Source organism: Castanea sativa, chromosome 2 (assembly GCF_040712315.1).
Source record: "Castanea sativa cultivar Marrone di Chiusa Pesio chromosome 2, ASM4071231v1".
In the NCBI taxonomy this organism is placed as follows: Eukaryota; Viridiplantae; Streptophyta; class Magnoliopsida; order Fagales; family Fagaceae; genus Castanea; species Castanea sativa.
The window spans coordinates 13,432,290-13,446,633 of NC_134014.1; the positions used below are offsets into that span (position 1 = coordinate 13,432,290).

General features: G+C 32.7%; 1 protein-coding gene across 2 annotated transcripts; it reads left to right on the plus strand.

The window, feature by feature from the left end:
* The first annotated feature begins 8,336 nt into the window (after nucleotides 1–8,336).
* Nucleotides 8,337–11,257, plus strand: LOC142625929 (putative WRKY transcription factor 48). Of its 2 annotated transcripts, XM_075799685.1 has the most exons (4): nucleotides 8,337–8,942; nucleotides 9,259–9,402; nucleotides 9,595–10,058; nucleotides 10,709–11,257. In XM_075799685.1, the coding sequence occupies exons 1-3, from the start codon at nucleotides 8,506–8,508 to the stop codon at nucleotides 10,040–10,042; spliced, it is 1,029 nt and encodes a 342-aa protein (XP_075655800.1). In that variant the 5' UTR covers nucleotides 8,337–8,505; the 3' UTR covers nucleotides 10,043–10,058; nucleotides 10,709–11,257. The 2 variants fall into 2 exon arrangements, with proteins under 2 accessions (XP_075655800.1, XP_075655799.1); XM_075799684.1 differs by lacking the exon at nucleotides 10,709–11,257 and having other exon boundaries at nucleotides 8,338–8,942; nucleotides 9,595–10,280.
* Nucleotides 11,258–14,344: the final 3,087 nt, after the last annotated feature.

Below are 14,344 nucleotides of genomic sequence, written 5' to 3' on the forward strand. Positions count from 1 at the left end.
CTCCTACAAGCCTAACTTGTTGGCCCAACCCAATTAAGCCTAGGCCAAAACCTACAACCCCACACTAGCCTGTAAGGCTTAGCAATTCTTAAACAAATTTATTTAGAGAAAGAGCTATCATGATGTATTAACAAATAAGCTAAAGTTACGTATTGGGTCAACTTGATCTCTACACCAATAAATTCCATGCTAGGTTAGATCCAAATAGGCCAGAGGGAATTAAGGTACCCATGTTTCCCCTCATTAGGATGAAGGATAATAAGTGGATCATCTCGTACCTTTCATATTTATGAAAGGTAAACCTACCTCCATTGGTATTAAATGTATCAAGACAAGGTAAGATTACCTCTAAAGTCACTGGGGGAATGTCATCAAGCAAGGTAAGAGATAGGGTGGTAAACAAGCAACAAGATGTGGAAGTTGGATTTTTTTTTTCTCAGACTCTAAGCTTCTATGGAACTACGTACATTTAGGAGAACAACCTATGACCACAGGATTCCAAGATTGAGTCTAATGGTGTAAATTATATAGATGCAAAGGGATTAGGATTCAAGAGATCTACCTCAGGATTGTACCGTAAATGATATATTGACAATAGAATCTCGTAAGGGACTCTCTAATATATATATATATATATATGTATGTATAGAGAGAGAGAGAGAGAGAGAGAGAGAGAGAGAGAGAGAGAGAGAGAGAGAGAGAGAGAGAGAGAGAGAGAGAGAATTTATTTATTTATTTAAAATTTTCTTTACAATTATTCTAAAACATATGATAGAACTATGACTGTCCACGGGGAGGGTTTGTACTCAACTTGGAACCGACCCGACCCATGGTTAGTCTAGATATTACCGGATCTTGATGGATTTGTTGAGATCTTATCGAATTTCAATGGATCTAGTTGAGATTGCCAAATTTGAGGCAAAGAGAGAGAGAGGGAAGGCGATGGTTTCCTACAAGCTTTTATGCTCTTGCACTAGTTGGATTAGTCTCCGTCAAGTTTCAAACTCCTAGACCCGTAACTTGAACTACTACTCGTTGGTGGGTTATGATCAGGTTTGGATAGCCCTAGATTAAACATTCGATGATGTAACAAGGAGAGCATATCTTGAGGTTACTTTGATATAATCTAGTTCAGTATCTTTTTTCGTCCTTACTTCCACCTATACGTAACCGTCTTTCCCTGTAATCGCGGGAGGGGTGATGTGTTGTCAAATCCTACACATGATTGTATAATCAAGGTAGGACTGTAGAAGACTTAAGGAAGAAGTACTTATTCCTTGCTGAAACTCTATCACTTTGTTTTTAGCCACCTCTAGTTTTCTTTCACTAACTCAAACATTAGAGTGCTTCAACTAACTATACTAGTAGGCCTCTGGCCAAGTAAGTCATTCTCATTTTGCAAAATTTTCATCAATGATTCTTAGGATGTCCAACCTTCGTGATCATTAGGATCCTTGAAACAGTTTAGTTCTTCATAATTTCTACCTATAATAAGAATGATGGAAGAAAAGAAAAAAAAAATGATAATCAAGAATAGAATATCCCTATCTCATGCTTGCTTGGTAGGAGGGGAAAAAAGTAAATAAAATAAAAATTACCATCAAAGGTATGAATTGAGGTATGACTTTGAGAAATTTTGACGCACTTTTATTGAAAGCCTTCTTTCTTAAGAGAATTTTTCACCCACTTGAGATTTAAAAAAAAAAAAAAAAATTTCAAATTTAGCTTGGTGGACTCCAGAGTTTGCCTCCTCCTCCTCCTCCTCCCCCCAATTCACCCTTTATTTCTCTTCTTTATCAAACTAATGGATCTTATCTCTCTCTTCACCAGTTCCTCTACTCCTCTCTATCATTTTTTACAACAAAAAATAATATTAATTTTTCATAAATCATAAGCCGTAATTGATATGCCAATGTTAACTTATTCTACCTACAAATGAGGCTGTACCCTATACAAATTATGTTGCATAGTATAATTAATTAGACTACTAAATTGTAGCCTGCCCTAGCTAATGGTTAAGTTATAGCATAGCCTTTTGCCCTAATCATAGCTTAGATTAAACAATTGGATGCACCACCATGTGCAAAACTTAATTAAACTAAATAAGACCAAACAACAGAGACAATGACCACCCTCATCCCTACAATATGCACCCCCACAATACCCATACCCATACCCTATAGACCATTTCAATTCTAAAAGTACCCCCCACTTGTAAATCCCTTCACATCTAAGCCTCGTTTTATGTCGTTGAACAAAAAAAATATTCAAACCTTTGACCATTGCGTTTCAGATTTCGGATCCCCATAAAACGACATATCGGCCGGTACAGTGGTGCGACCCCAGGAACAGCGGTCAAAATTAAAAAAAGAAGAAGTTTGTTTGAGTCGGTGTTGTACTGTTGCAAAACACAAACCACGCGCTGATGTTAGAGCGTGGTTTCTTATTCCATTTGTCAAACTACGAGCTAATGTTGGCATGTGAAGTAACATGTGAAAGGAACATACCTAATCTTTTCTTCTTAGAATTACTACTGTTTCTGGTGTGTACATGTTTTTGTCCATCAATGTAGTTTCCAAACTTATTCCCAAAGCAAAAATTAGAGTCAACTATCATATAAAATATTGAAAAATGTATTGTAAATGTTAGTGGTGGTTTACAATATTGGGCAGCTTCTTTAATTAGATATACTATTATGAAGATGGCCCTCATTGATTTGAAAGATAATCTAGAAAAGAAAAAGATAAAATGTGGGGATAGGAAAACAGTTATGGCCTTTAAATTTAATATACAGATATCTTTTCCTTCCAGTCGGCATTGTAGTAGTGGTTTCTTGATTGCTTCGTAATAAAGAAGTGTTAGCTAAATAATAAGGAAGGTGATTTTTTTTTTTTAAAGAATTTTAACTTATGATATTTACTCTTGATGATAGTTCTTCATTATCAGACCAAAATACCAATTGATTTTTTGTACAAGCGAAAATTGAACCCTAAAGACTTTACCAGTTGAGTTAACCAATCCACAAAAAAGATGAACTTTAAAATAAGATTTAACCAAATACCTTATCCAAAATTTAAAGGTGCAGTATTTGACTCAACCCAACAACTCGAATTAAGTGAATAAATTTCATTTTTAATTTAATTTAATTTTTAAAGTATAGAATTAAGTAATTAAAAGAAGTTTAGGAGTTATATTGATAGACTTTTCATTGAAATCCTAAAATCTCTAACTTTTTAAACAAAACAAAGAGAGAATTTTCATTCTAGTTTTTTCCCCTTAGATTGTATATTTCTAAATTTCGATGGAATTTTATTGGATAAGAAGAACTTTAAAACGGCATGTTATTATTTCTTTAGTTGATGTTATTCTGAAATAGAAATTGTATAGAATCTAATTATTTAAAATATTAATAAATTACCTGCTTACAAAATATTTTTTTTTAACAAGTTGAAATGAGTCATGTCAGTTTCAAATATTAACCCAACACAATTTTTTTTATTCAACCTGTCAAGTGAGTCATGTTATATCAACCCACTTAATAAACCTATTGTGTTAAGGTTGTGTTTTGACACTATTATTAAATAGGTTGTATTTGTATTCTCCTCTTATATTTTGATTTAATACAAGGTGAGAATGAAAAACTAATATAAGTTTGAAGTAGATTTTAAATTCTGAACTTATCTATGGGAAATTTAATACAAATACTTTGATGATTGAGTTTTCAAGTATCTTGTGATTTTTGATTTAATTCGATAAATTAGAGAACGAGAGATTTGAATCTTAGATATCTTCATTAAAAATATCAAGAAGTGCTAACTGGTTGAACTACAAGAGCTCTTGGCAATATACGTATATAGACGAGCATGTGTGATTACAAACAAATTTAAGGGAAATCAAGGTTGGAGTTACAGAATTTTTTAAGGCAAATTTTGTGCTCTCTCTCTCTCTCTCTCTCTCTCTCTCTCTCTCTCTCTCTCTCTATATATATATATATATATATATATATATATATATATATATATATATATTGACCCCTTAAATGAAAAGTAAATGGTTGCTCAATGCAAGTACGCAACAAATGTCAATATCTAAAAACTTGTCATCTATCTGATTAATAAATGGTGAAAACTTATTTGAAAGAAAAGAAAGGGAGGGACAATTTTAAGTGAAAAGAAATTAAAAATAAATAAATAAAGAAAGCAAAGATCTAGAGGGCGTGAATTGGAAGCTAGTAATTCAGCAAAAAAAAAAAGAATTGGAAGCTAGTATAATAGAATATACTGAAACCGCGTAAAGTGCATGTGCTTTGAAATCCAGATAGATTAAAGAAGAAAGCTAACCGTTCGATTTTATACGTGAGACTAACAAAATCATCAAGGGGGTCTGAAATTTACACGTGTGAGTACTAGGTTGGTTCTGCTTTGCTTATCCAGCTTGTCCCACATCGAGTTCTGGGCAACGAGGACCAGGGCCGTGTATCGTGGCAAAAGTTTGTTTCACGTAAACTATACGATAATTTCTTCATCAACAGCTTGTATATATATAGATTTGTCTCTTTGTCTATTGCCTGTGGTACAAACCAAATCTTTTCTCGTGATTGAATTGATATAGAAGTTCTTGGGCTTTTTCTCTGTAGTAACCTATTTGTACCTTGATATGGAAATGATGGTTGTAACTTTTAACGTGCAATCATAACATGGAGAGGAATATTTATCACATGAAACTGGCTTTAGCTATCATGTTAAAAAAAAATGCTCTAGGTTTTATTATCTCATAGATATGTTGCACGGAATAATCAAAGAAAGTTATTTCACATAATTTGGTTTGGGTATAAGCTTTACAATGACATTGAGAAAAAGGCATTAGTTTGGTAATGATTAGAGGAATGGAACCAATTACATCAAATTTATCAAAAAAGGGGGAGTAAGTACTAACCACATAATGGGTCCTAGTTAATATATATATAGTGGATATTAGTAAGATGCTCATAGCTGGAAACCTGCAAGTGTCCACTACTAGCTGGTTACATTTTTTTCATTTTAGTATATATATAATGCTCATTGACTAGTATTACTTTTGCTCAAGTAGATTAAGATTGATTTACAATCTCACACAATCCTAATCTTATCAAACTCATGCATGATGTGACATTTGATCTCAAGATTTATTACATGAGTGAAAACCCACCCAACCTTTTTGGATCAAAAAACTCTTTATGAGACTAGGCAATCTGTAAAGTGGTCATTGGATATACATATATATATATATATATATATATATATAGAGAGAGAGAGAGAGAGAGAGAGAGAGAGAGAGAGAGAGAGAGAGCTTTTGTTATTAAGTGTGCTTGGATGGTTATCATAATTTTTCTTATTTATTTAAAGTGAGTAAAATTATAATTACTCTTTGAAAATAAGGTTTAAAAACTATATATAAACAAATAAGTTAGTAAACTACCCTAAATGAGTTAATCCAAGCCCAACATAAAAAGGAAGGTAGGGTTATGTAAAATGAGATAAATCTTTTAGAAAAATTTATGCATGCATCATGATCAAGTTATACTTTGTATATCTTTAAATAATATCACTCAATTAATAAATTTGTATTAAATTAATGTTTTAAAAATCTCTCCGTTAAATTATATGTTATTTATACTTTTACTATACATGTCGAATTTTTCATCAATCAAATATTATTTACTATATAATTTATTAATTTATTTTTATGCATATTTTTGAAATACAAAATCATGTTACACACTTAATGCTAATAACCTAGCTAATATAACCTTTTATGAGAAGATTCTACTAAAACTTTTTATTGAATTAATCTTTTATAAATCTTTTATCTGAATTACACGATTTTATTATTTTTAACATGCACGTTACAAATTCTATTATATTTTGTGTATAATTTTAATATATAAAACTTTAAATATAAATGTAGATAAACTGGTTATTTATTATTACCTTAAAGTTTTAGAAATATGAAATCCAGTATAAAAAAAAAAAAAAACATATTTTATTGAATGATTTAACATTTTCCAAAAGTATATATTAGGCATAACTTTAACAAAAGCAGTATATAAATCAAAATAAAATTGAAAAGTGGAAACCAAATGAGAAAAAGGATAAAACTTGTCGTTAAATGACGGTGTTGGCTTGTCGGGAAAGAAGAGCTATGGAAAGATAGAGTCGGTGACGCGGATTTTATGTCAGCATGCGCACAACATGCAGGTCAGTTTGTCAGGGATGGACTACACGTGCCGAAGCTTCTTTCACACGCTTATCACTCAAGTCATTATAGTCTCTTAATTTTTTCTTTTCTTTTCTTGGAAAATTTTACCTCTTTGTAATTTCTTATCCTCTGCCATTTATTTGTTTTTCCACAGTGGAATCTTTCCCGTAAACCAATTAATATTACCAAGATGACCTTCCAGCTTAAAAAATAATAATAATAATAATAATAATAATAATAAAAGAAAGAAAGAAAAGTCTCAAAATGTTAATTAGCAATAATTATTCTATGGGCCTTGTTGGTGAAAAGGGTTGCCTTTAATATTACCCACCAAAATTAAAGGAGTTGCCTTAATATTCACCGCAGTCCCTGTCAAAATGCTTCAGTGATGCAGCACATATTTTTTAGCATTTCTCATATATATATATAAGGAAATAATTGGTTTCATACCATTCTTTTTCCCTTTGTTTTAAACTTTGACTTGTATCCTTCCTCCCATTAATGTGCCAGCAAAATGGTTGGTCCTTTTCCACCAAATGTATCTCAATAATAACCAAATACCACTAACACTAACATATCTTCAACTTTTATCATAAAGGTTTTGGCATGTTATTATGTTTTTGGATGACCGATATTATTAAGTTTCTCTAAAAAATTTTTTTTTTTTTTTTTAAAAAGATTGCATCACAAGGGCATCCAATAATACAGAAAGGTTCAGAAAAAATTTTCAAAAAAAAGAAAGGTTTAGACAAAATTTTCAAGTTAAATAAGTAGCTCACTAATCAAATCAATCTATATATATTGTTGGTACACTTACTACTAAAAGAATTGGAATCAGAATTTCATTCTCTTTCTTGTTGTTATGAACTGATTTGATAAGATATTAATGACTACCAAGAAATATATAATGGAGGAAAAATTCAATATGGAAAAGCCAAATCCATGCACAGATCAACTGTTATATACTTGCCACCAAAGTTTCGTACTGATGTGATAAGGGAACCTTTTGAACTTTATTAGACGAAGCAATTGGACATAAAAGTATGATTCTTGTTTTGTTTTTGTTGCTAAGCAAGAGTATAACTGTATTTTTGGTGAGACTACTTATGATTTTAATGGTTATACATCACCAATAACTTTCATTCTAATTTTTCCAATTTTAATCACTAATTGGACCGATTAAGCTTGTCATTCTATTCCATTAGTCATTAATATATATCTTCTTGACACTTAAACTATTTCTCTAGAAAGGACTTAAAAATCGGAATCAACCAACCAACAATTCTTGATTTTGCCATTTTAAGTGATTTCATAACCACAAGTTTTAATTAATCTTAATATAATATTTTCATTGTACACGATATGCTTGACCCATTACAAGACAATCTAAGTATTTAGACTTGTGGTTTCCAACCCACACAACCTTATCTAAAATCGATGGCTTCTAAGATACATAATCTTATTTTGTCCATTAAAGAAAAGATTTAAAACAACCCGCTCCCGCAAATATCATCCTTTTAAAAGAGAAACATAAAAATGGTTTGAAAGTATAGTACAAGCTTTTTGAATTATGTAAAACAAAATTAGGTATTGGAATGGACATATCAGTCAATTAATAAAAGTACTTTGTCCGTTTATAACATAAAAGGAAAACCAATTTTTTAGCAAGAAATTTCCCTTTTAAAAGTTAAAGATAACAAAGCCGCGAAAGAAACTCAAAAAAAGAAAAAAAAAATTGGAGAAGAATTAATAAAGGGATTAATTAATTAATAAATTAAAAATCACAAAGCAAATGAGTAAACAAGCCGACCTTTTCTTTTTAATTTTTAATTTTTAATTTTTATAAAACCCAAGGTGTACACACCAAAATGCACGTCCACACATAAAACCGGTTAAACCGGTCAAATAATTGCGCGTATGCCAATGTGGACCCTATAAGCAGTCCTGACTTACATTTAATGCAAACACCGTCCCGTCGACAATTCCGTACGTATAGATAACCGGCACCTGCCGGTTTTTTTCCTAGGTAGAAGTGGGAACCCTCTCTTGGCCAACCTGTTCTCCAAAATTCCAACCCCAAGCTAAAACCTTTAAGCCCCCATAGCCTCGTTCACACTCTCAAAAATCCAAACCAAAACCACTGTCTTTCTCTCTCACTTTCCCTCTCTCTCTCTCTCTCTCTCAGCTTTGTAATAAAACTAGAGGGAGATTGAACAAACTGATCACTCAAATGAAGAATACTAGCATGTGTTATTGACAAGAAAGTACATGGACAATAAGAAAGAAGAGCTAAAGTTTGAGAATTCAATGTCTAATTCAACATTTTCCGATGAGATTCAGGGCAATAGTTTTGCTGCTCTCTTTGACATGCCAACATGTGATCAAGGTGGTGGCGGTGGTGATCAAAAGGGCTTCATGGACTTGTTGGGTATCTCTGAGTATGGCCAATCTTTATTGGATTGGTTTCCAACACCTTCATCAACAACAACAACAACAGCAACAACTACTGCTACTACTACTACTACAACTGTGCCTCCACAACAACAACCACAAGAACAACCTCTTCCAGAGTCATCTGAGGTTTTGAACACTCCAGCTACACCAAACTCTTCATCGATTTCTTCTTCCTCGAATGAAGCCGCAAATGAAGAACAAATTAAGGCTGATCATGAGGAAGACCAGGATCAAGAAAAGACTAAGAAACAGTAAGCTTTTTAGTTTTTAAATAACAAAAAGCATAAAGGGTATTTCATATTTGTCTTTCTTATTTGTTTGTTAAAGATTTTAAATCTAGATATTTTCTTATTAGTCGTGTCTGTTACTGGTTCTAGCTAGCTAGCAGATTTAGTAGTTTTGATGAAACATGAGAATGAGTGTGATAATCCAATTAAAGAGAAAAAGGGGATTGGTAAATGGGTTTTCTTTTTTCTTTTTACCCATTTGTTTTGTTCAATTTAAGCATGAATTTCAAAAAAGAAAAGAAAAAGTTTTGAAAAGTAGTGTTTGTTTATGTGTGTTTAGGTTGAAACCCAAAAAGAAGAATCAAAAAAGGCAAAGAGAGCCGAGATTTGCGTTCATGACAAAGAGCGAGGTTGATCATCTTGATGATGGGTACAGATGGAGAAAGTACGGCCAGAAAGCTGTGAAGAACAGCCCCTATCCCAGGTATCAAATAGATATTAGGATCTGGTCCCCCTATAATTTTGATTCCAATAGTTTAACCACTTTCACTGCATTTCTATTATCAATGTTTCATTAGGTGCGATCGTACTAACACTAATACACTAGATTCCATCAGATTTTGTTTTAACTTGCTTTTCTTAAGGCATAAGTAATGCGTTTCTCTTAAATTCATAGGAGCTATTACCGTTGCACCACTACTGGATGTGGTGTAAAGAAGCGAGTTGAGCGTTCCTCAGATGATCCTTCAATTGTGGTCACAACCTATGAAGGCCAACACACACATCCAAGCCCGGTAACGCCTCGTGGAAGCATTGGACTCATGCCGGAAGCCACTGCAGCTGGCTTTGGTGCCATGACTTCCTCATTCGTTATTCCACAACCTCAATATCAACAACATCATCATCATCTTCAGCAACATCCTTATATTTATAGCTCACAGCTGCCTCTGAATATTAGCACTAGTACTACTAATTTGAATTCCTCCTCATTTCCTAGTTTCATTCAAGACAGACATTTTGGGACATCTTCTTCGGCATCTTTGCTTAGAGACCATGGGCTACTTCAGGACATTGTGCCGTCACAGATGATTAGGAAGGAGCCGAAAGAAGAGTACAATGGTTGATTTTACTCTGTTAATGGTATGTAATTCTCTGACTGACTCATGGGGGTTTTGTCTTTAGAGAAAGAACCCACTTCACCGTACGTTTCATATATATATAGATCTTTTGGACTTTTATCAGTGTAAAATGACTAGACTTTTAGCCTTTAGAGGGACAATTGTTGGGTTCGTTTTCTTTTTTGTGTTATTCTTTGTACTTAAAGAGTTTTTTCAGTTATGAAGAAATTGGGTTTTGTATCTTTCTGCCCATCTTTATGTCTTCCTCTTCTTCTTCTTCTTCTTCTTGGGTGGTGCATGTGCATTAATGTCAATATTATAAAGGGGTATTTTGGTCAGAATATTTAGGGTTAGGGTTTTTCTCAATTGAGCAAAAGTTGGTGTGAAAACTTTATTTTGTGTCTCAAATCTTTAGGACTTTATGGGAAAAAGAGAAACTAGAATGAACTTGGGAACTTGATCCTATTATTCTTTAGTGAAGGGTGGAAAACCCTAAAGATGGGATTGTTGTGAAAAGTTTGTGTAAGGAGATAAATGCAATGTCTTGGTACATGCATGGACGTGCAAAAAATGTAACTATTTTACTTGACCATTGTTAAGGTTGCTATTTAATGCTTCTTTCTTTTTTCGTTTTTATTTTTTAATCCCCTCATTGCTCTTTTTGCTTTATAGACAAAGTTGTGCTTGTGTCATTGAATGATGAAGTGCACGTCTTTGCGAGAAATGGGTTGTGGTTCTTGATTCAGAGGATGATGAGAGATTGTGGTGTTGGATATGGTAGGTTTAAGCATTGTTGATGATACATATATGTGGGCTTTCATGCCTAGTGGAGTTATTGAAATCCTTGTCCATATATTACGCTGTCCTTGCTACCTAAGGATGTTCGATTTACTTCTTTGATAGACCATGCTACATATAGGCACATAACTTGTTGCTTACGGTTATGGGAAAGCATTAAGCTATATTTAAAGTTGCAATAAATGAAAGGCCATTTGAATTGTGCTAGCTAGGCTAGTAGGTGTAGGTTGTGGCATGAACTAAAGCTTTGATGATCACGTATATAGTATGTAGGAGATATACATGAAAATGTATCAGTATATGTGTAATGTGATGAGAATGGCACAAAGATGCGCTTACATGTAAAATTTTAATGATATGACACTTTATATATTATTATTTTGATTCAAGAAATAAAATTTCAAGTGTGCAATTATTCTTTCCCTTTCAAATGAACACAGGGAGGATCTTGTTACTAAAATAATGTAGATGTTTTTCAAAATTGATTATCTAGATGCCTGTCTATTCAATCTCAAGCAGATAACTTTATGACCCATACTCGGGCATATAAGCATATATAGCATTCACGACTGAAGTTGTGGTCTCCATGAACATATATTCAAATAACGTGTACGACCCTACAAGGCCAAGACAGCGAGAAGAGATTGCTTAAACATGCTTTTGTGGTTGAAAGATGTTTCTTAAATTTGAAACACCCATATCAGACAAGAAGGAATTGATCAGCAGTACAAATATTGACAATTTGTGAGATTAGGATAAGGTCTTATGGAAATTTTTCACATTTCAAAATGTCTCACATCTTACTTTCTTTATATATCCAGCGACAGTGAACTGGTGCATATTAAGAAGTTTATTATAGCTTTTGTTATGATTTTTGCCTTAAGTAGCCTAGGAATTAAACTTTTAACCTATATGGCAACTAGAAAAGTCTACATGGGGTACAAGAGAAATTTGAACGGCTGAATATAGAAATATATATCAACCACCAAGCTTTAGTAGTCGTAAAATTTTGTGGTTGGCTATAGATTCTCAAAAGACTAATTATGGTCAATCACATATATTTTTGTCCTAACGCGTATCTATAAAGTGAATTCATTCAAAACCAAGAAGTGGTTTAATTTTAAATTGACAATCAACCTATGGCAAACCTTCTATTTTTTAGGTTTTGAAACTCATTGTAAAAAGATTATATATTACTATCTAGATTAGAGACACAGACGAAATTATGAGTTCAATGTGGAAACAAAACCATAAACGCGTGATCGCATGAAATACCAGCTTAGTGGAAAGATACCGTGGTAGTAATTAAATGATGGCTTCGAAATTTGGAATATAAGATCAAGTATGAACGTAGTTAGTCCATAGAGAAAAAAATGTCACAGAAAGTACAAAGATAACATGATAAAAGCCTGCCAAGCAAGCCAAATAAAAAAATAAAGAAAGTATGTTAAAGCTTTTTCATATTTTTTTTTTTTCTCCATGCTACAGATGAATATTCTTTAGATTAGATGAAGGGATAATGGGTGTTAATTGGAAAAAGCATCTCTCGTGTTTGTTCAGAAAAAGGTGGCATGCATTTTCTTCTTGTATTCCGAACTTTCCAGCCACGAATTAAGCTTTTTTACATTTCAAATTGCAAAATACACTAGCCTGTGCCACCCAGAAAAACTAGATGCTTGGGAGAAACTAATCAGGGTTTCAAGTCATTTGGAGAGTTGTTCTTAATTAGTGTAAACTAATTCAAACTCCAAAAATAATTTAGGGCTACATATGGAGGTGCTTGAAAGACTTGAGCCAAGGCGCATACACACACATATATATATATATATTAGAAATGTCAAGAAGTATTAATTAAACTACAAATAATTTTTAGCGTGTAGTATATATTTTGATTAATGTTGAAAATATCAAATTGTACATAAAGAAATAAATTAATAGAAAGTAAGTTATTCGATAAGCACTCGTATAATGGTTAGTGATCATTTTAGAATTTCAGGGTATATATATACTACTAGAGATATTGTGAAATGGATACCTACCATACATTAGCTGTATTTTGCTATTGCCAAGAATATATTGTAGGAATATGACAACCATGGCAGAAATTCCTCTAACTTGTGATTTAGTCAAAAGTCGATCTTGTTGTAAAGCAACAAAAATTTCAAGCCAGCTCTTCACCTGTAATACTGATAATAATAATAATAATAATAATAATAATAATAATAATAATAATAATAATGATTCCGTGACCAAAATAAATAATAACTATTTGTGGAATATAGAAAAAAAAAAAATTATATACTATGATTCGTTGCCACATATGCTTGCTCCGTGACTCGTGATCCTCGCGAATATTTGGTCCATTTCAGCAATAGTTTCCCTCACATTAGCTATATTCTTAAGGGTGGAAAGTTTGAGAGATAATTACTAATTAGTAGGTGCTCAATAGTAAATAGGGGTTTGAGTATTAGTCTTGTCTACTACTAAATTTTTTTTTTAATTAAAGATAATACATTATAACCAAAAGAAGAAGGATAAGACCTTGACCCATCTCTCACTTCTGGGAGAGAGCCAAAATGAAAGAAAAGAGATAGTTTAAGGACCCATCACGATCATAATTACAGAGAGAAGTCTAACGTGCCAGGTTATGATCAGCCAAAAAATTACAAGATCTACCCACAAAATTAACAAAAATCCCAACAAGCTAAAGAGCTTAAATACCAACAAAAAAAAAATGTAAAAAGGGGATAATGATCAATTGAAAAGTGGGGTGAGCTGAGTGTGCTGCAGAGAGCCTCCTCCATCATTATTTTAGAATCTCCTCCTTCTCCTTATCTTTTCTTTTTCTTTTTGTTTTATTTTTTATTTTTTAACCTAACCACAAAAAATAAATAAACACGGGTACTAAATATCCATTTTGAGGTCTTGGTCTTAAAACCAAAGGTGGAGATACAGATGTATCACTCTACACATATAGATGGTGTATATATATTATCACTAATGATAACTCCACTTTGAAAAGTTATTGCTACGCTTTAACCCCAAGGGTCATGCATAAGAAGTCCATGTTCAACCAGGCAAAGCCCGAGTGATTAACAAATTTAGATGTTCAGGCAGAAGCCATCTGATTATTAGTTTCTTCATCATATAAAAGAGGTGGTATTTTATAGAGCTACTGTATGTAGCTTTTTATTGTAGAGATCCTATACATGAGGGAGAGGTTGTATATAACCACTCCACTCCATTAGATAATTCTTGCTTTTAAAAGCTTTTCAAGAGAATCAAGCAACCTTTATGCTTCTATAATTTTTTTTTTCATAAAGTTATATCATTGAAAAGCAATCCCTAAAAAGGCATATTAAATGGGCACTTCTACGATTAGTTCAATACACTTCTAATGAGTTCTAAACTTCTCTAATCTCTTCCAACCAAGGTTGTCAAAATCGGGATCCTACATGGGATCGTTGAAGGTAAGTGGGATCGTGAATCGTAGGATCGGATCGTGAATCG